The sequence below is a fragment of the Sylvia atricapilla genome, chromosome 5 (genome assembly GCF_009819655.1).
Source record: "Sylvia atricapilla isolate bSylAtr1 chromosome 5, bSylAtr1.pri, whole genome shotgun sequence".
Taxonomy (NCBI): Eukaryota; Metazoa; Chordata; class Aves; order Passeriformes; family Sylviidae; genus Sylvia; species Sylvia atricapilla.
The window spans coordinates 60,998,590-61,023,557 of NC_089144.1; the positions used below are offsets into that span (position 1 = coordinate 60,998,590).

General features: G+C 41.9%; 1 protein-coding gene across 1 annotated transcript in view; it reads left to right on the forward strand.

The window, feature by feature from the left end:
* AGK (acylglycerol kinase) overlaps positions 1 to 24,968 on the forward strand; it is a 274,709-nt gene that overhangs the window by 188,504 nt on the left and 61,237 nt on the right. The window contains 1 exon segment of the mRNA XM_066319713.1: positions 196 to 333. Coding sequence (XP_066175810.1) covers positions 196 to 333 — 138 coding nt within the window.

The window sequence follows — 24,968 nt, forward strand, 5'->3', positions numbered from 1 at the left end:
CCCCAGTCCAAGTTAGTGACTTAATTTATGGTTTGTCCTTGCTCTGAATCATCCTTACTTAAATCATCCCATACCAACACACACTGAAGCCCTTGCAGATCAGTAGCATTTTGGATTAAGACTGTTATGGACCCCTGATGATGCTGATTTATCACTGTTCCCACTCATGTTGTTTTTCTGGCTTCCTCACTGCAGATCTGCGCAGGATGACAGCTGGCTTCATGGGCATGGCTGTGGCCATCATCCTCTTTGGATGGATTATCGGCGTGCTGGGGTGCTGTTGGGATCGAGGCCTTATGCAGTATGTGGCAGGGCTTCTCTTCCTCATGGGAGGTAAGGATGGTGGTGTTTGAAGAAATGCATGTTTCTCATTGTTCTCATTTTCCCTCTTTCCACATGTCCCTCCTTTTCTAAGTCACTGAAAATATGTTTTCAGAGTTCTTTGCTTGATCTGGGCTTGGTTTCATTCCGAGCTCCTTCTGGTGCATATCAGGGATCACACAGCCATAGTTTTGGCTTCCACATTTAACTTGCATCACAGAACTTGTCTGGAGTGTCTGTAACTCATGGTTGTCGAAAGGATAATCTGAGTGTTTTAGTACAGTACACCCTCGTTGGAAGTAACACTGTAATTTAGTAAGCTCAGTAATAAAAATCCAAAGATTGTGCAGATGTTATTCCCACCACTATCCTATTTCACAGTGGGACACTTTGATACTTAGAAATTGTGCTGAGAGTTATAATCTGTATTTATTACTCACCAGTTGTTCTTGAGTCAAATGTAACCTTTAGTTTACATCTCTCTTTCTTTGCTGTACCTATGAAGAGCATTCTCTATTTTCTTTTTCCCACTTTACATATACTTTCTTGGTAGACTTCTCTCTGTAAGAACAACTGTCAATCCAGCAGCCCTTTCTGCTACCTGTTCCTCTTTGTAGTTGCCTTTCTCAAATATGGATGAGAAGGACCATTCTCTAACAAGGTCTAATCAATGCATTGTGTAAGTGGTGTGATGGTTTCCTTCCCCTGCTGGTAATTCCTTGCCTGAAATATTTTGTGGTTGTATTTGCCTTTTTCATGCTGCATCACATTGGAGGCCCACAGCCATCCTGCTGCTGGATGAGACACACAGGCCTTTCTCCACCTTTGTGCTTTCCTACTGATGCTCTCCCAATTTACAGCAGATGTTTTGTTTATGATTCCCCAGGTACATGCCCTGAAACTCTGTGCCTTTGAACTTCTTCCCGTTCCTACTACACCAGCCCTCAGTCACCCAACATTTCCCATGTAATGTACCAGCCTTCCTTACTACTGTTACCAGTAAATTTCAAGGCATTGAAGGGTGAGAGTCAAGTCCAAAACACAGCACTTGGGTGAATGTCTCGAAGTCAACACTGCTACTTCTGTTTTCTCTTCTTTTCTCTGCTGGTGATTTTTGTTTAGCTGGGTCTTTGCCCTCCAGGCAGATCATCACTCCAGTGCATTTTATCATCTGTTTATCTGTACTGTGGTGTGACACAGATCAGTGTGTGACATAGAGGAAAGATTCTGTAGTCCCAGAAGAGGAGTTTAGTGCTGCAGTAACAAGTATTTATGTTCTAGTGATGTTGTACTGGTGACATTAGACATCAGTTCTCTCTGTGCCCACAAACACATTTGAAATCTGTGTGCAAGCACACACTGGTCTTCATGGGGATGTCTGTAGATGGTTTGCTGTGGGTGTTAAAACATTGTAGGTGATGGCTTGCCAGATGAGCTTGGTGTTTCTTATTTATTTAAAAGCTTAATTTCCACAGGGGCCATTTTGCCCTAATCTGCTCAGATATCTGTGTGGTATTTAACTTACTACAGCACAACATTCAGGTTAAAACATTAAGAGTATACTAAATAAATACAGAAAAAGTAAATTTATTGGAAATTAGCTATGTCTTGTTTACTATTCAGAAATTGTCATTATATATGGGTTGGTTTCCAGTGCAGCTGCAGAGATTACCTTTTGGCTCAATGTTATTTATAAGTAATTTGAAAGATGGCTGATAAAGTTTTCATGTGAAAAAAGATTCAGTTTTAACTGTGTGCAGTGGAATGGGTCACCCACAGCTTCCAAAGCCATCTTTTGGCGTGCTCAAACAACACACATTTCAGTGGAGACAGAGCCAAGGTCATGCAATTGGGAACAGCTTCACTCATCCCCATGGAACAAGCCTCTAGCTCTCAGAGAGCAGTGGCTTCTAAAAAGGTCTCTGGAATCGTGGATGCTGGGATCATCCAGCTGCACAGGAGCTCTCAGAGCAATGTAGCTGCTAAATGTGTTATTTTTTATGGAATATGCAATGAGACCACGAGGTGGGGTTATCTCTGGGCTAAGCAAAACTATTTCTGGGCATCCTAATCAGGTGTTGATGCTAAAGGAGGATGTGGGAAGAATGGGTGAGGATTGCAGAACAGCTACAAAAATGACTTGTGGTTTGAAAAACAAGAAAAAGGCAGCATGCCACAAAATGCCAATTGCTTGAAACTGTTTACCAGAAGGTTTGTAATTGACTTGAACAGAGAGTGGAAGTACCTATGTAGTGAGAAACCCTCTGATAGTAGCATGCTCTTTTCATAGACAAAATAATAACCAGATCCAGCAGTTGGAACCTGAAACTAATTGAAACGAGAGGTACCAGATTATTTTATCTGACAAATTCTGTCAAGATGTGTAATATTATAAATAAAGATGTGCTGGGAGGAGATCAAATTTATTTTCTGCTTCAGCACAGACACGTGGATCAGTATTACCCAAAGGTTACTCTCTTACTTGTTTTGCACAAGTCAATAGCAACTGCTATACTGATTTCTTTTAACAGTAAATGGGCATAAAGTAACATCTACAAACTGAAGCAGTCAGTTAATAAAATACACAACTAGAGCCATCTAATCTAAAAGTCAGTAGCTATTAATGTTTTCAGACTGTGTCACATGTTACACAGTCATTCCTTGTACAGCCAGTGAGTCTTTTAATTTAAACTTTTTTATTGCTGGATGGTGTTTGAAATCAAAACTGTTGCTTCTGTCATGCCATAAATGCTGTCAACATATTACTGTACTGTTTCTTAAAATGCATGGAGTCAGAGGGCCTCTTAATTTGCCTAAATTTTTCTCAGGTCCAATAATGGGAAAACTGCTTTGGAAGGTTTCTGCCATCTGATCTCATTGCAGCTGAGAGGAGACTGTTCAGTTGGTAGCCACAGAATCAGACTAATCTAACCTTCCCTTCCATTTTCAACACCACTTGTATTGGCTATGTTTGTAGCATTTGTTCTGTTTTTATTTCTAGACAAATAGCTCTTCTGCAATGCTTAAACATTGCCAGCTTAACATATCTAAGGGGTTTGTCCCTTACTGCCCATAATTCTTTGAACAGGAAATCCCAACAGAGCACTGAGACGTGTGCTATAATAATCTAATAAGACCAGACGTGGTTTGCTTGGACCTCTGGTTCTTTATTATATTTACCAAACAGTCCTCTTGCTAACCCATGTGGCAGTGCCTCATAAGGACTTGGTTTACTTTGCTTGATCTAATTTCTCAAGCAAATTGCTGAAACAAGTAATTTAAGAAATGCAGGCCATTATTGGGTTTTTAGCTCATCCGGAATCCAAGACATGTAAACTGTGATTTAGAGTCTGTTTTACACTGCTATTCTGCATGTTTTGTAACAAGCTAAAAATTAATAATTCATATTTTCTGTTTAGTCCAAATGTATCTGTATCAACAGCAATCACATATCCCTTACGGCTTCCACAGTTCTTTTCCATAATTTTTGGTGTTTATTGTACAGTTTCTACTGGATTTCTTATCTTGAATGACAGTGTTTGCCTGACCACAGTATGTTGTGGCTTTTTCAGTCCCTCATATTCTACAGAGCCAGATGGATACTGTAAATTATGTTTAGCACTTTTTATCTCATTTTGCATGATGGTACTGTTGCACAGCCTCCTGTACACAGAATTACACTATCTGTAGTCATTACATTCCAGTATTGTCAGTATCATTTTACCTTGCAGGGTGGGAGAGTTTTCCTTTTTGAGAGTTTCTCCATTTGGAATTGTGCTCTTAAATTTCACTATTATTAGTTCATTTTATTCATCTTACCGGAGACTGTTTAATTCTATTACAGAAGTGGGTCACACTCAAATTATGCATGACTCCAAGCACATCTTCTTGTAGGTTCTTGTGTTTTCTGTTCATGCAAATTACCAAAAATCTGTGCACCAGTAAAAGCTTTAACCAGTAATTTTTAAATTTTATAACAATTTCTGGAACCTTAAGAGCATCTGTAACACTACTTCCAAATGTCAGAGTCCTATAGGAAATGTGATGCTTTCATGCTCATAAAGTACAGGACAGGAATGCAGTTAAACATCTTCCTGAGGAAATGCATGTGGAATATTTCATATGTTGTGTTTTGACCAAAGAAAATTTATTTGCACCAAAACTATGTTCACTTTTTCAAGTCTAGATGAGGCCACCTAATCAGTTACCAGGAAGTAGTGCTCACATTTTCTGGCTTTGAGCAGTTCTTTTGAATCCTTGACTTGTTTGGATTTCTTATCATGGCAAACCTGTCAGTTCTTTTGGTTGGTGTCTTCACTCTCTCAACATCTAATTTAGCCAATATTGTCAAGGTCAAATGTCAGTTTTAGTTCCAGCTCCAAAGAGCTGAGATGCTACGAATTTGCACACTGCTGACTCTACCAAGGCAAATTCTATAGTCTCCAGGAATCCCTTCTTTCAATTCTCTGTCAAATTGTTTGTGAATATTTCCTGTATCATGATCAGCAAACAAGCTGATCCATCTAACCCTAGGTTCTTCTACCTGCTGTCCAGCACATTCATTCATATGATTTTCTTGTTTCAGCATCTCAGATTCTGCTAGGTTTGCATGACTGCAACCTCACCACATCTTCTGTTACTGTACTTGCTTTATAAAATCATCTTTTAAAGACAATCTCTGATAGCCTGATGTTTTCCCAGGTCAGCTGATTTCAGTCAGCTATTTTGAAATATCATATGGTTTGCATTATTTCTAATTTGAGGGCAGGGCATACCTAAATGCTTCAAAGCCGTTTTCCTCCTCATCAGTGCCTGCTGTGGGGAAAGTGGGATGCCTGCCTCCTGGTGGCACGATCCAGTGTTTTGGCAGTGATTTCATCCTCCCCCTTCCCACCTTGTGCACCTCCCTGCTGAACTGCTGTCTGTCGTCCTAGCTGGAAATACAAAATGGCACTTCCAATATCATGTTCTGGTACTCGCTTCAGCATACAATTATCCCTGGCCAAAGCTACATCACTTGCCTTTGTAAATGTATTAAAAGACTGACAAAGAATGACGTTTTATCATCCTTATCACAGCTCTGTCCTTCAGCTGCACATCCATGTATTTTCCTTTTGTAAGTCTGTAATTTGTACTGAGAACACATTTCAGTGAAATAGTTAGGGGTTTTACTGCATGCCTAACAAGGCCGCCTTTAGAGAGAGACTTCTGTGTTGTCTCATTTTGTTCCAAATTTACTGCAAATGAAGGCAATAAATCATCTCTGCGCTTGTTTACGGTTTTACCTGTTCTCTTCACTCTTATTAGGTCTCTGCCAGTTTTGTCTCTTGATATACACTTTAGGATGACTTTAGGGTTTTTTCCCCATTTGCTAACAATTTCCTTAGAGAAGCATGTAATTTTACTAGCCTTGCAAATATTCATTATTCTTTGCAAAGTCAAGTGAGTTTCTTGCTGTAACCTTGCTTTGAGCCAATTAGAAATTTTACCATTAATAATTCAGTCTCTAATTAGTCTATTTGGAAATTATTCCAGCTGTTAAATGCCCTCGTATGTGGTTTGGCTTCACCATGCAGATCTGTAAGAAAATGATCAGAAGTCTCGTATAGCATCTCATTTCTTGTCTTTGCCTAGTGATATTTTTGCATAAAGTACTGGGCTTGGAGCTTTGCTTGGGAGTCTGAAACTTCCTTTTCTATTGGTGCTGAAAGGCCTGGAAGTCATGCTGTACACATGTACCATGGAGTTCTTCTGGCCTGATTTTTTGTTCTAGCATTTGCTTTCAAAAACATCAGGAATCTCTTTCATCCTCTCCTCCTCCCTCCTCACCAGTGATGATCTGCCAGTCTGGGGCTTTCAAGTGCTATTTGCTAGTTCCACTTTTCCCACTGATTTGGGTTTCTTCTGACCCTCTCTAAGAGGGCTGCAGAGACATTACTCTCTGTAGCCCATCTATACTCAGAGGACCTAGATCAGGGTTAGAAAATCTTCAAATCTTTCCCACAGCAGAGGTGACCACCTATTCTTTCCAATGCTGGTTGCTGCAGTAAAGATAAGCAGGCAGGAAATACGTGTGAGAAGGAATAAAAAATTAAGTTATGCAGGTGTGTTGGCACAATGTAATGCTTTATTTCAGATATGCAAGATAGAATGTTTATTAAATAAATAAAAACCCACTTATGTATGTTATGAATGTGTTCTTTTTTTAATTCTAAACTAAGGAGAAACATCTTCTAATAAGTAATTTCCAGCCTTCTCAGAAATGCCTCCCAAATGTTCCTTTCCTCAGTCCAGGGATAAGGCAACAAAGTGCTTTATTATCCTCCCAGCCAGAGGATGGATTGACCATTCAGACTGGGTCACCTTCTCATGCCCCAGCTGTGCCACGCTTCATGCGGGGCTGTGGCAAGGTGCCAGCAGGGATGAGGCCACGCTCTGTGCCAGTGCCATCAGCTGTCACAGCACGACTTGCTGTGCCCAGGAGCTGATGGCCAGGCTGGCATGCCAACCCCATCAGGAAATGTGGCTGCAAAACAGGGCCTGGGAGCCAGTGCAGCGCTGCTGATGGTGTAGCTGTGCTGTACACATCCATATCCTCTCTCACTCCCACCTCCACAGAGTCTTGTCTTCCACATCCCCAAGCCTCTGTGCTGTGCTTCCTCTGCCTGTGCTGTGCATGGTTCAGGAGATGACAACCAAGGCATCTGTATATTTGCAGCTGTGGATCATTACCAGCTCTTGATCATTTGAGTCTCAAATTTAACTCACTGTGCTGTGAAAATAGCACGCAACAGTAGAAAATAAGGGTGTTTATTCTACACAACTGTGGTCCCGCTGTCTCAAAATAATCGTTCCGTTGGTGAATAATTTGACCAAAAATGGAGCAATTTAATGCAGCAAGTGTAAAGCAAAGCTCTGTGGCTGACATCTTCTAGGCAGTTATGAAGTACCTTCATAGTAGCAGCAAAGAGGAAGCAAAGAGAAAGATCAACGAAGGGAGAAAGTAAGAGCAATTCTTTGGAATTCATTGAGAAATATGATATTCTCCCACAGGGCAACTAGGTTTTCTATTTTTCCTTAATAATCAAGATCTCTACCCATTCTTCAAAATTGTTACTTATGGTGACATGATCAACCACAACACTGAATATGGAAGGTATTTCCTGTGATCATATCTATTTTTTTTTTTCATTTAGACAACATTATTCTTTGAAAGAATTCAGTTTCTTGTGCTTCTTCCAAAAAAAGCAATAGTTTCAGAAAGTTTGCATCAATTATTTTTTTCCCTATGGAAAGGCAAGTGTAAATGCACATCCGTGCACACAAGTGTGTGCAGACAGATCTTAAACAGCAGCATGTGATCTTTAGAAACAGCAAGATCTGCAGTATGTTACTGGAACACAAACTGTGAAGCTTGGGATCAATATAGTTTTCCCAAAGGCATAATACCTTTGGCCATTTTAAAGAGTATTTATAATTCAAAAAAAGTTGGAAGACTGGAAAAAAATGAGATACTAATCATGTTTTATTTCTCTAGGAGGTAGTAAATTAATGATAACTGCAGAGGAGCTTAAAAATTTGGCAAAACTCCCTACAGACCGCTGAGAACTTATTTAAGTGGATTGACCTCCAGATGGAGACAAAGGCTGGTTTGCATCAAGAGATGCCATAAATGGGTTATGAAAGTCTTTGACACCAGCCTCAGCACAACAAAATGATTTTCCCCTCTGCCATGCCTCCCTCACCACACACCTGAACACTCTGGCTCTTACTTGTGCTTTTGGTTAAATTTGCATTATGCTCTAAAGTGATTTAAGACTTTGAGTCGGAACAAGCTTGAGTTAATGTACAGTGTTAATAGGCTTTAAATGTTTAAACCTCTCAAAGGCTCTTGATTGTTTGAAACCCTCAAACACATGACAATGGTGTTGTGGGGGGCAGAAAAGGAGCTGATGAGGATCTTTTTGGACCTGTGAGGAGAAGCAGAACTCAGAGCAGTCACTCAGGCTTTGCACCAATCAGGAAATAATGTAACAAGGCCAAGAGCATTCATATTCAGGAAATAAGAGTCAACCTGTTTCTAAAAATTTCCTTTTTCGTTGCTTTTAAGGATTTGTCCCTCTTTCTGGGGAGTGAACTAGGATATTTGGGTTCTTAACTGTGGAGAAAAGCAGGCTCAGGGGAGACTTTATTCCTCTTTACAACTATCTGACAGGAAATTGTGGCTATGAAGGGATTGGTCTCTTCCCCAAGTAACAAGCGATAGAACAAGAGGAAATGGTCTCAAATTGTACCAGGGAAGCTTTAGATTGGATAATAGGAAAATCCTCTGCACCAAAAGGGTGGTCAAGGATTGGAACAGTCTGCCCAGAGAAGGGGTTACCATCCCTGGAGGCATTCAAGAGATGTGTAGATGTGGCACTTAGGAACATGGATTAGTGGTGAATTTGGCAGTGCTGGGTTAACATGTGGACTTGATGATCTTAGAGATCTTTTCCAATCTAACCAATCCTATGATTCCTTTAAAACATCTCTCCCTGCACAGTGTGTGGTGTCTTTCACAGACCTGGTTGAAGGTCATGTTCCTTGGTCCCATTTTAGGCCAAGTTTCTGGAGTCTGAAGTGAGGCTTTTTTTTCTTTATGTCTTTCAAAACCAGGATACTGATAGATACATGTCCAGACATGTATGGATGGATACGGGTTCACTGTACATACACACGTCCTGATATGGGGGTAGAACTGGAAGTGTTCCTTCAACCAGACCAGTGAACCATTAGTAATCTGCCTTTAGCAACTGTTACCACTTGCCTTTTGAATGCTATCTCATTTCTTATTTTCACTGAAAAAAAAATAAATTTGAGAAATCACCCAGGCAGACATACATCCACTTTGCCATCTTTTGGGGTTTATTTAATGCCAAAATGGCCTGTTGAGCATTTCCCGCGTAGAAAGAAGTTGTTCAGCTGATGGCAGGACAAGGCTCAAAAGGCAGAGCTGAGGGTCCATGTTACATTTTCTAGTACTTCTCTCTGCTCTCTGATGCACCAGCAACACATTTTGCATTTATTTATTTATGCTGGCACTTGTTTTGAAAAGGAAATAGGAGACTCTCTGGAAATATGAAACATCACCCACTTTTGTAGTACAGACATCTGTGCGTCACTGCATAATAGCAACTGAAATATTCTTTTATAATTTCATGTTATAATACTCCTCAAGGGGAATCATAACTCTCATTTACAGCAGTAATGAGTCCAGATAAAAGTTCAAATGCAGAATAATATCTTTTTTCTCATAGAATATTATTTTCACTAGATGTCTTTTTTCACCAGTTCCTCAGGAATATATCTGATTCTCTAGGTGAATACTGGCACAACTGGCATTGAAATGTTGAGGCGTAAGAGTTAACACCTCCATAAGAAAACAGGGGTGGGATATTGATGTGTTTTTTGCAAGTCAATAACACAACTGTAGTGCAGAGTGTAGTCATTTAGAAGTATTGTTCTTTGGGGCTTTTTTTCCCCTGGAAGGAAAGGCTCAACAAGAGAATTCATTGTCAACTCCATAGCATTTGATCTCCATGGAAACATTATCAGCTGACTTCAAAGTCAACCTTCAAACATGTTGTGGGTTGTTTTTTTCCCTGTGGCTTATTCCTGATGCTCCTAGATGTGCACTTGCAGACTGTGGGGGAAGAAATACCAACACAATTCCACCAGCCTTGTACCTGATCACAGGAGGGCACTGGCACTTAGAAGAAGGAGAGAAAAAGCTTCTTTAATGAGGTGCAGAGATCTTATAGTCTGGAGCAAAAGACAGGGCAAGTAGTGTATGCACACCTCTAAATTAATTGTTTTTCTGTCCTAGCTCAAATCCATCTCCCTGAACTTGGTGTGCAGTAAATTAAGGAGTCAGCTCTGTCTGGTTTTTCAGCAAGAAGAACTGTTCATATTCCTCTGTGTGTTCATTTTAAGTCAGCTACACTGACTTGTAATTTCTCCCTCACCAGGATGGGAGGTACTGGCAGAAGCATCAGTATCTTCTAAAGTTATGAGAACAGACAACTTAGTGTAGTCCATGAAGGGCATGCAATCAAGTTGCTTCTCAGGGATGTCAATAGGTCTTTCAGGGGCTGACAGAAGGTAAAAGAAAGTAGAAATAAAGCAGAGGAGACAGATTCTGTAGAAATACAAAATGCTTTCCCACCCACAGCCCTGGAAAACAAGTTCTGTGTGTTTTAAAATTCAGTGGTTGTTCCATATCCTTTAATAATGTCACTAGGTCTTTGATCTGTTGCTGGCTTCTGAATTCCAATGGCAGGATGCACCAAACCCAAAGGAAGACAATGAAAACAAAACTGGCATTTATTATTGGGTTGGTGTTTTTAAAAGGAAATTTTGCTGAGTTGTTTGCATGCCTGGCATAAAAGAGGAAAGACTGCACAAACAACAGAAAGAAGATTAATACTGGCATGATTTGCTAGACAGAAGGAAAACCTTACACAGGGAATGGGGAGGAAATTTCTTTGTGTGGCAGATATTTTTGTTAAATGCAGAGGCTGAAGCAAGATTTAGACTCACTTTCTTGGCTCCTCAGGTTGTCAGCTTAGAAAACAACATTCCCCTTGGGCAAATCACTGCCACGCTCACTTGGTCTAATCTACCTGGACAGAGTCCAACTGGACACTGGAAACTGCATTTAAAAAACAACTGGACCTAGAAAAAAGTATAAATGAGTAGGGCCTTCCTCATTTCTGCCCAGCCTGGCTCTTCAGGGCATACAAAGATCCGTCATGCCAATGTACTTGTGTGGGCTACAGAGGATGAACAGGTATTTCCTCTGCATCAGGAAAGAAGATTTCAGCATGATCCTTTCAGGCTGTACAGGGTCAGTCTAGTTTGTTGCTTGCAAGCATTTATGTGGATGATGTAACTTCATATGGGTGCCCTGCACTAAGTGCTTTTTGTTGACCAGACAAAATTGCATCTAATTTTGATTTCTGACTATTCTATCTCAGTAACTGTATCAGCACATACAAAAAGGATTTTTCTGTCCATAACAGGTCAACTCAGGAAAACAGTAATAGAGCCCAGAGACTTTTGCAGTAAAGATCCTGAAAGCTGTACAAGCAAAGAGTCCTTTGGTGACTTGACAAAAACGAATGGATAGGCTTTTCTCCAGCACCTAAAGGGGAAAATATCCAAATGGTAGTCACCACCATTACCCCAAGCTCCCAGTGGCTTCTGTAGTACTGCTAGCAAACAAAAGGATTAAAAAGGCATGTGACTAACTATCCTTTTAGAGCAGAAAGTATTCCTTCTAGAAGTATTTATAATGGCACACAGTAGGCAATATGGAAGAAGACTTCATTGAATTTACTTGTGCTGTACCTGTTCTCCACTCTCAGTTGTATTGAAGAACATCTATCGCTAGCCTTTTCAGCAATTTAGGATTTCCTGCAAAAGAAGGGTTATACGAATTCTTTTTTGAGAGATGTCCAATTTTTTGACTGGAAGTCTTACTTAGAGGCGTAATGACCTCATTAGTAAAAGGCCAAATGCAATGGGGTGCTCAGATTCCTCATGCTACAGAACATGTCCTGTGACAAGGCAAACCCAACCTGACTCCACAGGTTTCCCTTTAGCCTGCAATTGCCTAGGGGGGGAAGCACCTGCCTGAGATACAACTTGATACTAAACTTATGTGTCATCATCTGAGGCAAATCTGAGGTGTGATGGAGTCACATGAGTTTGTTCAGACCTCTAGTGCCTCTTTCTGTTTGATCTTTTGGCCTCTGCTGGGTCATGCTGTGAGGATGAAGGAACCTGCCAGGAGCCTCTGTATGTTGCCAAGCATGGTGCTTGCCAGCACACGGATGGGATAATTTTCCTAACTTTGGATTAGAATTTTTCTTCATTTTGACACTGAGGCCCTTTCTTTCCTTGATGCTCCAGTAAAATCAGAATAATATCACAGTACTACAACTGGCACAATTTTTGCTGTCTCCTGTGTTGTGGCTGCAAGTTCATGACCCATTACGTTTGCTTAATGGCTGTAGTCAACCCACTTTATTATTGCTAGGTTATTTTGGTTGGGTCATAGGAATCACCATTGCTAAAGTACTCCCAAGTTTATTCACTCAGGCTTTGATCTGAAAGCTTTCTTCTCTCCCCAGTCCATCAAACCACCGAGCTTTTAGCTAAGTAGTGTTGCTTTTGCCTTACGTGCCAACTCACAGCTTCAGAGAGTGCTTGCTCATTGCTGTAGCTCACGGGCTGCAGCTGTGCACAGCATGGATGTCCACTCCCTGTGCAGTCCCAAGCCTCAAGGGATATGATCACAGAAATATCACCATGTGCAAATCTGCAGCATGAAATATGGGCTGATACTTGTATCAGCAGAGCAAACTGGAGCTCAGCCCTCAGCTGCTGTGACATTGTTCCTGTATATGAGATACTGATTTATACAAGCCTAAGCATGGTCCCCATTAAGGTTTGGGGTTGTGGCTGAGGACACTTAATCCTCTGGTGCCATAAGACATTACAGCCTGTCCATCAGCAGTCCCTAGACAGGCACACAGGGGAGGTGACACACAGCAGGAGCACAGCTCTGGCGTGCGCTGGGCGCCTCTGACACCTTGTGAGGCAGGAGGCCAAGGGCCAAATGCAAACCACATTCTCAGAGTGGTTATAATGCAATATCACGACAGACCCTGCAGTTTATCTAGTCCATGGTATAAGATAAAAAATGCATTAAGTCCCAGCCCAGGTGGGGATGTAATCTCACAAGGACACTGCACTAAATCTCCATCACCCAGTCAGATTTATCCTTTCATCTCCACTTTTTTCATAAGGACAATTTTCCAGTAAACCCCTTGCTCTTCTGCAGCCTATTGGTGATGCTGCAAGCTGCTTCTGCTGGAACAGTACATAATTAAGCAATAATTTATATTCTGTGCGTGTATGCACAGAGCAATAAAATGTTCTCAAGAGCTGCATGCTGCTGAGGCGTTTAATCCGTGCACAGAAGGAGTTTACTGCAAAGCTGCTCCCTCCCTCCAAAAGCCTTTTGTCATCATTGTATTGGGAGGGAATTTGGTGTATTCTTTCATAATTTCATTTGATTGGTATGTAATTTAAATAGTTAATGCTACACACTCCTCTTTAGGATCAGACCTAATTTTATTTGTTTGTTTGATGTACCTTGAAAATAGTAAAAGCTAGCAGGGCAGAGAGAAAGTCAAGATAATGTTTCACTTGTGAGAATTTTTTTTTTCTACCATAGCCCTGTAATAAAAGAAAGTGATGATAATTAAGTAAACAGCACTCCTTTCAAAGACATTAGTGGCCACAAGAAGCTACTAGAAATACTTTAAAAGGCAGAGATTTACACTTATTTGAAAACTGCAAGGTTTCAAAGGACATCTTAAAATCCATACCTTTGCAATTCTCTTTTTATCTACTAATTTATAAGTAATACTTGACATTTCTATATGCTTTTTAAAATAACAGAAGGCAAGAAGAGTCAGGTTTTGAGGTTGTTTACTTTGTACATCTGACAGCACAGTTTGTGAGTCATTTCTATCTGTTGGGGGGGGGGGGGGGAAGGGAGAGAATGAACATCATTCTGTCAGCTGTGAAAGAAGTGATTTCCAAATCATGAGACAAATGATCTGTAAGAGGAGGGTCTCAGAGATGGGCTTGGTGCCCAGATCATTTTAATTACTGGCTTTTTGGGTTTCCCATGCCTTCACATTGGTGATGTCTCCTTCAGGTTCCTGTCAGACACCTCCTTCCTAATAATAAGGACGAGGATGTTTAGATGAAGGTCCTGGCAACAGGGTCTGTTTGTGCCCTAGCACCATGAAGGCTCATCTTAATCTGCAATGTTTCAAAGAAAGGCACCAGTTCTTGTCTCACAAAACACTGTAGACCTTGGGAAATCCCTCAAGCTCCATCACTGTGGAAGTCGAGCAGGTCTGTGGGTGAAGGATGTGGCTTCTGACATGGTTCAAGAGGATACTAGCGTTAGGGAGAATTCAAACAGATTTGGTATGGATGATTTGAGCCTGTTTGTGTTTAAATCAGTTCACTCACAAGCATTTTTGGTCTCCCCTGGAGGTGAGGTTTAAAAACTGTGGAGGCATTGCAGACCCCAGCACACAGCTGGGCTGACTGGAAAGAAAGGGACATTTACAAAAAAGAAAAAATTAATTCCTTGCAGCAGAGGCCCATGGCACTGCTTGATATAATCATGCTTGAAAACAGCTACAGCAAAAGGCTCTGACTCATAATCCACATGGTATTAGGCTTTGACCAACACTGATATTAGCTCTCTCTGTCATCCCTGTTCAGATGATGTCTGCTCCTGCAGCAAGGATGGTAAGACCCCAATCTTTTATACATATATAGCAAATAAGTTCATCTCTGTCCTAAAAAGCTTTCTAATCTAAATGAAAGGGACATTCAGTGTAATGTTTAATATTATTCTGTAATATAGAAGAAAGACAGGCAACCAAGATAACCAAGAGATAGTTAATAGCTCAGGTTCTCAAACCACTGATGATCATCAGCCTATTAGCAGGACAGGCACTGTCAGAAGCAGGCCAAGATGAAGGGAGGCTACCTGACAAGGCGTCAGGATGGAGGTTTGGCTGCATGTCAAACAGCAGTCTCTGTGGCACAGACACAGCTTTACATGAAATTTCGTCTCTCACCTGATTGAAGCATTTTGCAATGACACGTGAATTACCTGTCAAAAATCCCACTGTTGCCTTGTGTCATTCATTGGGTGTCACATAGGAGGATAATGTGTAAATCCCAGCATAAAGGACTTTGCGAGTTCTGCTCCCCCCAGCTGCTGAAGGAGATGGCCTTTATCTTCCTGTGCAGCTCATGTACCAGCAAACCCTCACTGCCACCTGTCATTCACAGTTTGTGCATCAGGGCCATGGCTGGACCACCAGCCTTCAGGTCTGGCCATCTGCTTGGACCACAGCTACGGGGAGTGTTTTGACAAATTAAAGTTTGTGTCAATGGGTTTCCAGGGGATCTGGGGCATTAGTGCACATGTAGGATTTTATCTCACTGACAGCAAAAACTTAAGAGGAAACTGCATAAGGGTTCAGTGATTTCTGGGTAAAAAAAGGATCATAGGGTTGGGAATGGTCATGACTTCCTGCAGTGCTGCTGCCTCTGAAGCACTGTGTCTGTAGTGCAGTGTCATGGGCAGGAGTGACGGCCTCCCTTCTCCTGTCACCTCAGCTCCATGTCTTACCTGGACTAGCAGAGGCTTCATTTCCACTGGTAAGCTCAGGTTCTGCATCCCTTTTACCCATGACTTTCACTACAATAGCCAACAGCTGTGCAATTTGAAAGCATGATCTTTTGTGTTATGATTGCTAGTTCATGAGGGAAAGCTACTGAACAGTCATGAGGTAGGAATCTTACTTGGTTTTCATCAGTAGTCTTCCTGGTGAGAGGCCAGATTAACGATAAGCAGGAACTTCCTTGCTTGGCTGAGCACAAGCAACACATAGGACTCATAGAATGGCCATAAAAGTTTTTCTAGATGGGGTAAAATGGCATTTTTTGTGTCTGCAATGAACAGCACTAGAGAGACAGATAACTCTGTGTTGTAAAAGACATCCTGCAGAAGCACAGGGGGTTGACAGGCTGAGGACCATTCTCTGCACTCTGTGACATTGAGCATGGCAGTCAGTCTTTGTCATCAAGGGTTAGCACATTCTCCAGAAAGGGGGCAGGTTTTTTTAGAGAAGTCTCATGCTTGTGCTTTGCTTAGTTCTCTAGTGTTGTTACTTGCTCTTTGCTGTTCCTTTGTTAAGGGGCAGAACACCCTCAGCAAGGTGGAGTCCCAATATATTGGGCTCTGTTCAAATACAGAGAGTAAGCGACACTCATTGCACTGGAGAGCTTGTAATCAAAATAGCCAAGACAAAGCATGAAAGGACAGGAGTGTTTGAAATCCAAAGTTATTTCCTTCCCTTTTAACCTTAGCAAATGCAGCTTCAGTCTGGCCACACATTTACCCACTCACGTCTCCTAACAGTCTTATATATATTGAGAGAGCTGAAATGACCATGTTCTTACTAGCAAAGAAAGGCCTTCCCTGTCATTTTCTGACCACAACCATTTGAAATGAGCCACAGAGCTCAGTTCAGAGCACAGTGCCTCTGAGGCATCTTTTATTGCCCCTGATCCCACAATGTACTTAGTCATTCTGACGCAGAACACAAGGAACAACTGCATTCTTGGCAGACACCTTCATATTACTGAATAACCCACGTAACATAGTAAAACATGGAAAGAACATGTAGTTTCTAATCAACCAACCTGATTTTTGACTAATGGATTGTGAGAGGGAGATCTCTCCATTTATCCTACTCTGTGCTTTGAAGTACTATAGGACAACTCCAGAGCCTGGGATCTCACAAGGCTTTTGCAAGAATCCGGATCACCGATTGCAGACTGATGGGGTGCTGGTGGGAAGCAAGAAGGCTATTTTGAATGAAATAGGCATGGTACCTACTGCAGCAGCTTGCTGGTCCTCACTGGTACCCGGTGGCACTCTCTTTATTTGAGCATTTATGAATATCCTGGGCCATCTGGCAGCTGTACGTGGCATTAGGTCAAGGCACCTGACCTTTACAGCAGAAGACTATCTACAAGTGACTTTCCAAAATACAGTGGAGAAAAGACCATCCAAATATGCACAGCAGTGATCAGAAGAGGGAATAGAGAGAGGACCATAACAATCATCTTACAGCAGGTCCATGATAGAGATTTGTAGATTCAATGTCTATGTGAGGTTCCTACTAAATAAAGGAGATGGGGAATAGTGGAAAATTCACACATTTTGGTGATGTTTGTATGTTCCTGCAATGCTCCCAGTTTCTGAACCAAATTCCATGTAAATTCACCAAATAATCTTACCTCTGTGTTCCGACTGGGGAGTGTCAAATTCATTTATTCAATACAACTGTAATTAAAAAGAGCAAAGCAGCAGAGAAACAACAGCAAAAGTGTGGCAGAAAAGAGGCAGAGCCAGGGGCAGGAAGGAGTAGAAGGAAGCAAGGGCACCTGAAGACAAGAGCGTGTCACAGAAACTAGGCTGACTGCGACTGCTTTGGAAGATTGTGCTGGTTTAGGGATGGGACCAGGAAGAAAAGGAGATTCCTCACCAGCAGCTGCAAGTGAACAGATGCAGAATGTGCTGCGCTGTTAACACACGTCACATGTTGCTGATCCATGCATGAACAGAGGGAAGACATGCAGGACTGACTGTGGGTGTGCTGTAGCATGAGTCCTGCCTTCTAAGCTCAGGGCTCTGCAGGCAATTCAGAGGCCCACAAAGGGAGGAATTACAGAGGAAAAATAAAGTGCTAACTTCATGCTGACTTGAGTCGTTATCTCTTGTGGCAGGTGTGTAGCATCTGTATCTATCCATTATTTGGTGTGTGGGTGGCAATTGTGACATTTCAGGAGCTCAGAGTTTAGCTTTGGTGAAGCTGGAGGCCAAAGATCAAAATTAGACTCATCTGGGTGGGATAAGGTTCAGGCTCATCTGATATGTGTGTCTTTCCATAACACCACCTGACAGAGTTATGAAGTTTGTCCTCTCAGTGTTCTCAGGAAGAAATAAGAAATGAAATATTCCCGCAGAGATGGAAAACAAGAGCAGGATATTTTGAAGATTTTAGCACCATGGCAGAGGGCATCTAGATTGAAACTGGAGTCATGCAGAGGGCAGAATCCAAGTTTTGTGAAGGATTTAAAGACTTCTAAAGTGATATTTAAAAGGAGACTGTATAGTGGAAAATTCTGGTTTTTGATATAAGGAAAGCACGAAGAAAATCTCCCACACAAGTTCAAATGTACATTTCAACAGAGCCAGGATATGTCAAGTATATTGTAATATTCTATAAAGTCTATCACTGAAAAATTGGAATGAGACAAAAAATTCAAGGTTATTTTCCCTCCCCAAAATGTCAAAACAAGATTATTCACTCTGTATTTGTCTAAAGAAAAGTTTCAGAAAAATCAATGGTTCCACGGAGCATTCTGGTTCCCAAGGGAGTGCTCATAATGAAAAAGTGTTCTTGTTGAGGTTTCTCCATACAGCTCTGTTCAGCAGGAGATCAATATTCAAGGCTCTGGTAGCACTCAGTTCTTTCCCCATGGAGCCTCCAGACGAAGCCACTCTCTATACAAACATCTTCCCTTAGGCACTTCCTTACTGCTTGCACCAGCTCTTTTCGGGCAGCTTGGAAAGGCGTATGTCTGTCACTCTTCTAACTTCTCTTTGTTTTCTTCCTCCCTCCTTCTCCCCTTCCCGTTCTCCTCCAGGAACGTTCTGCATCATTTCACTGTGCACGTGCGTGGCTGGAATCAACTTTGAGCTCTCCCGCTACCCCCGCTACCTGTACGGACTTCCCGACGACATCAGCCACGGCTACGGCTGGTCCATGTTCTGTGCGTGGGGGGGCCTGGGCCTCACTCTCATCTCTGGCTTCTTCTGCACTCTGGCCCCTTCTGTCCAACCTGTCCCCAGGACCAACTGCCCCAAATCTAGACCTGAGAACGGGACAGTGTGCTAAAACAAATAGCAAACAAATACACACACACACAGACATATATATATATGCCTATGTATGCCTATACATGCATATATATGTATATATAATTATATATATATATAAAATCTCAAATTAATGCCAGTGCCAAGGTAGAGCTGAGTCCAACATGGCACTCACATCTCCACTGGACTCTGTGTTGCTTTGTTCTTTCTCACAGTGATGGGAAAGCTTTTCTCTCACGTGGCTCTTCCATCCAACTCTTAACTTCAGCATCATACCTTAGAGGTCAAATGAACCTACAGTTGCACCTACCTACTGCCATTTGGGAAAGGGAACAGGGGATCCATGTGGGAAATCTGGAAGCAGAATCTGTACAGGACATGGTGGGGGCAGAGGCGTGGGGGAGGGTGACACAAAAAGCACGTCCATTGCAGCCAGAAGGGAAAATGCAAACAGCAAGCAAAGGAACAAATGAAGTATTTGAGCCACTTCAACAACGTACCTCCTCAAGACCGTTAGCAGAAACCCACCCACGTTCTTTTTCTTTCTTAAAACAAAATGACAGAAGCCTGTCATGTCATTGGTTTTGGGGTTTTGTTGGTTTTTTTCCCTCCTTAAAAAGCAGAAAACAAAATGGACAGAATGTGTGAGGAAAGTAAAAAAGCATTTTCTCTTTGCCTGCCAAACTTTAGAGAGAAGCAAACAAGTGAAAATAATAATAATTATTAATAATAATAAGAAACATCTAAGAAAGTAAAACCAGAAAACAATAAAAATCTCCAAGAGGACATCTCAGCGGACTTGCCAACAATGTGGTTTTAATCTTCCAGCTGCCTTACATCCAGGCTTACAACTGAGGCTGAACTGCTAGTGTAAATGCAGGAGAAGGCCTTTTGAAAATGCTGTGATACATGTGTGTATAACTTTTTCTTCCCTCTTACTTTATTTATTTTTTTTTTTTAACAAAAAAGAAAAATTTAAAACATTGCAATGTGATTGTCCACTCAACCATCCATGCTGTGTTTGTGGCCCAAGACTGAGGCACTGCAACGGCAGAAGCGTGAGGAAAGCCGTCAGGTCTGAGACAGCACGTCTTCTCTGGTGGATTTCAGAAGGTTTTTTTTCATGGAGCTCCTGAGAGTTCAGGATGGTGGATCCAGGGGAAGACTGACCAAGGAGAAGGGAGGTGGGGGGAGGCTGGATAGCTGTTCTTCCCAGGGATTTGCTGGAATGGGATCTCATCAAGTTTCCAGTTTGGATGTTTGAGACAATTGGGGAAAAGCCATTGTGGAGGAGGAAAAGGGAGCTAATTTCTGTAGAAAAGAAGTAAGAGATGCCTCTCATTGTGTTAATGTATGCCAAATAAGACCTTCCCGCATCTTGTCTTTGGAAACTGCCCCGGTTCACTGGACATCTCCTCTCTCCATCTGGGAGAACTGTGTACAGATGGATGTGAAAGGGTCAGATGCAAAGAACAGAGATCCATTTCCCATGAGCTTAAGCATTGTATGATATAACTGTGAATCTGCAAATGGAACTCTCTCTCTTTTTTTGGTCTTTCTCTTTTTCCTGCTACTCCTCTTCCTATTGTCTCCTTTTTCCTTCCCTCTGCTCTTCCCATTGTTCAGGTCATAGATCCCTGAGCTAAATGAACAGCTAAGTCTGGAGAGGTGGGTGAATGCCATTAGAGGAAGAAGAATATTTTGGCTGTGAGGACAGCGGGTCCTTGCAGGGTACCAGTGGCTGAGGGGAAGGTAGGGAAAAAGGGCCAAGGGCGTAGCCAACAGGACTCTGAAGAAGGATGACTGAATTGCCATATGCAAGAGTGAGGGCACCACTGACAAAATATGCAGGCAAAGGGAGACAGGGCAAAGAAAAAAGGTCTCCCCAAAATCAGTCCAACCCAACATGCTCTTAATTCAGGGATAGTACCAGCAATCATTTCTTACATGATAGCTGCATGATATAGTCCTCATTAGTCAATAGGAAGTCATCCTCTCCATCTAAAATATCTCACCAGGAGAAGGAGCCTGTGCCTGCTGCACAGAAATGTAGGCAGTAATTTCCAGGTCATGCCATTTGCACAGCTGGCAAAAAACAGTATTGCTTGGATTAAAAATATCCAGCTAACCAATAATTCTTACAGATGTAGTTGTATTAACAGTGCTCAAAGAAATGACGTTTCTGGAGGGCATGTTGGAGTAGAGTAGATTTGGGTTTCTTCCATTCTTGCTCAACTACCTAGCTTTTGTCTTCTGTTGTCTGCAGATTCCCCAAATATGTCAATGCCAGCTGCTAAGTCAGTGCTTTTCCACTGAAGTGCCATCCATGTCAAATGAAGTTCCACAATTTCATTTTCCATTAGATGTGACCATAGAAATTACTTATTTATTCGAGTTGAAAATACAAGTCTTTTGAAGAAACTTCCTTTTTAAGCAGATTGGTTTATTTATTTTTTTCTGGGAAGGTTTTCAAATAGAGTGGTTTTGAAAAGTTTTGAAATAATTTGACTGTGCAAGTGCCTACTTGGTAAGGTTGATGAATTACCATTGAACAGAAAAAGGGAATATAAAACAAAAACAGCCTTGGAGAGCTAAATGAATGCAGAGAGCCAATGAGTGGAAACCAAAAAGACCTATAAAAATTGTTCATTTCTTCAAAGCATGAAAAATTTGGAAAAAAACCCCAGCTTCTTGGTAAGAAATTATTAGGAAAATTACAGCTGTTTAATTAAAACAGCTTTGAATACAAACTTTCTTCCTCCTCTGCAGTGCTGAATGTGATAGGAAAGGTGTTTCATGTAAATACAGATATCTGGAGTGACACAGGTGAACCAGGGTGTATTCTACAGATACAGTTTTGAAAGAGGTATAGCAGTAAGATTTAAAGAAATAGAAGTAATTTTGCCGTTTGATGGATTTTCAAAGGTTTCCCTTTTTTCTGCTGGCATAAAAAGTTTTGCCTTGATGAAGTATTCTCTGATGGTGTTGATTTACAAGCTGTATATAAGCCCGTGTGTCTGTCTGTGTGTGGCAGTGGTGGAAGAGGGTTATGGTTATTTTTATTTACAGCAGGAAAGTGTTCACCCTGAATCTTTGGGCCATTCTGTGATTTTCCATTTGCTCTAGCATAGGGTCCATAAGGCCTGTGTGGCTGTGAGGCATCTTAAAGGTGATGGGAATGTCTGAAGCAGCATGTGAAGCAGCATGTCACCTCAATCTCCAGCTCAATCCCCAAAAAGGCCATTTGTCCAAACATCAGTTCTCTTATTGCTTTAAGTAAGGACAGAACCCCTTTGGAAGATTGTGAATTTCCCTCCATACTTTTCAAAGAACTGGGAGGAGTCCCATGTGCTTCCATCCCCCTGAACAGGGGTCACAGCCCCACCACGCCTTCTGTGTGCTCAGACTTGCCTTTAGATCAGGGTTGATCCAGAATACATCCACATGCAAATTTGTGATGGTTAGTGTCTCCACCTCTCCTGAGCTGAAGCACACCCACAGCTACTCTGAGTTTCTGCATTTTGGGGGAGGTTTTGAAGTGTCTTTCTGAACAGAGATTGAAGCTTTTTGACTAGTGCATGGTTTCCTAGTTGGAGGAGCAGCTAATTAGAAATCTGTTATCAGTGGTCCTAGCATTAAGGGGCTTGACCCTGTCCCTCAGATCTGCTCTGGCCAAGGGCCTGAGCATGTGCTTTACTTGGAGCATGTGACTAATCCCTTTAACTTTGGTTGACTATTCACATGCTTAAAGTCAAGAATGTGCTTTCCTGGGTGACATTCAGCTTCCTGCAGAGACCAGCCCACGCTCTTTTCCTGTCCTTCCCCTGTAGATAAAGTGACACTCTGTCCTAGCCTGAGCAACCAGTACGCTCTTGGTCCCCCTTTCTGTGAGGTGGGAATGCAGGATCCATATTTGGGAGGCTCTTTCCCACAAGTAGCCTTTCACGTTGCACTTGCAGGACAGCACATCTCTATGCTCCAGGGACCACAGAGCCACTGGAGTGCAGTGAATGCAGATATCCTAAAATGCCCATCCTAAGGATGCAGGATGAATTGGCTCAATCCACTGCGATCTGCAGGCTGAGGTTTTGTGTGTCGTGACTCAGTTGTGTTGCCCTGTGACTGTAACGAGCCAGCTGCAGGGGTTCTGCTGTCTGTCCCTGCTGGGATGCTGCACATGTGAAGGGGTTATGTGGCAGCAGCACATGTGCCCTGTATCCTGTATACCCTATAGGACATCTCCTTCCTCAAGCTAAAGCTGTTTGTGTCTTGAATTTCCTGACCCGTATTAGCTGCCTGTATATATATCATCAATCCTTTTTTCCTCTCTCCAAACACACAACTGATCTTTCCTCATCTAAATAGTACAGTCCCTCCACTTCTTTTTCTTCTACCCCAGGGACAGTCACAAGTGGATCACAAGCCACCAGTGACCAGAACAATTTCTTTGAAATACTGCTTTTGAAAAATTGTCATTACTTTTTAAAATGTTATTCCAGCTGCAATAACAAATGAAAGGGGGGGAAAAGCATCCTCAGAGTCCTCTAAAGAGAGGATCCTCATCCTCTCAAGAGTGAATTGTGAAAGTGCAGGTATTCGCTTTCCTGTGCATGCAAGTCATTTGGGACCATTTTTAACTATGGCATGTTAGCTGTGCAGTTCAATGGATGGTGAATAAAGCAAAGTTGGTGAAGGAGGGGGTTGATGTGCAGTGGCTATCTCAGATTCCCAAGCCTTCCTGGAAGACTGTCTCCATGACTGTCCATTCACCCACTGTGTAGCACCTCTGAATCAGGCTCATCCCTGGAGCCTCACTGATAAGCAGAGCTCAGAAGAAAATCACTGTAATCTGTCCTTAATTCTTGAGCACCACGCTAACTGCCAGCAGTGAAATGAAGGGAAAATTATATGTTACCAAGTATAGTTTAAATAAAGACATGCATCATTTGGGCTTTTTCTTCTGTGTGTCTCTACATAGGCCTAGAAGGGCTACAGGAGTGCTCAGGCACATTCACACGAACCACCACTGCATTTTCTAGCCCCCAGGTTTCCCACTCCTTCATGGTCCACACCACTGTGCTCATCCAGCCAGCAAGGGAAGACTCAAGGTGAAAAACAGACAGCTCTGAATGATTGCCAGGTACCAACAACAGACAAAAAGTAAAAAACAGGCATGAAACACAAACAGCATGTAAAGATTAGTGACAGATGAATTTCCAAGGTCAGGAACTGAAGTTCAAAAAAGCCTAAAATTTGATTGCTAACTCCAGGCCAGATCTGTAAAATCTTGATTCTTCTAGTTTAAGGTAAAAACTAAAAAATCAGGGCTTGGCTCAAAACATATAATCCACTGTTTCCAGTCATAGCCAGGAATATATTGCAACTATTCCATAGTCTGTTAGGTTCATAGAAAGCTCAGGTGCCTTAGAAAATATTGTAGTGCTGTCTTAGCTAACACTGGAAATTAAATGTGTGCTTGCACACTCACAGCATCTATTTTTTGGCTTTAGAAAGAGAGTCATCAGATGCTACCTCCCCTCCCTCCCTGCCATCCCTCCAGTTCAGCTTAGGGTTTCCATCCTGCTTGCCCCACTAACACCCCAATCATACAGCCTTCTTCAGAGCCATATTTACAGATTGCGGTATTTTGACAACAAATGCTGCTGGTGCCAGGGGGCTCTGACAAGCTCCATGTTGACATCAGTTGGAGAACTGGAGCCTGACACAGTGCTGTCAATTTAATTGCAGTACACCTTGCAGAAGTTTAGGATTTAACTTGAGAAAGAGTCTGGACGACTGACTCAATATAGGCTACAAGAGGGAAATTAAATTCTGGTCACCTCTAGTAAAGCACTCCAGAATCACAGATCAATTGACCTTCCCTTATTCAGGGAAGACTTTCAATGAAAATACCAGTCTTAGATAGGTTATCTCCAGGGAAAAGTGGGAGAGTGTAAAAAAGGAGACCCAACAGCAGCTACTTCAAAATGGGTAGAATTCTGTGAGGATAATCCAATGTTAACCTCAGCATCAGCAGCAGGAATTGTCA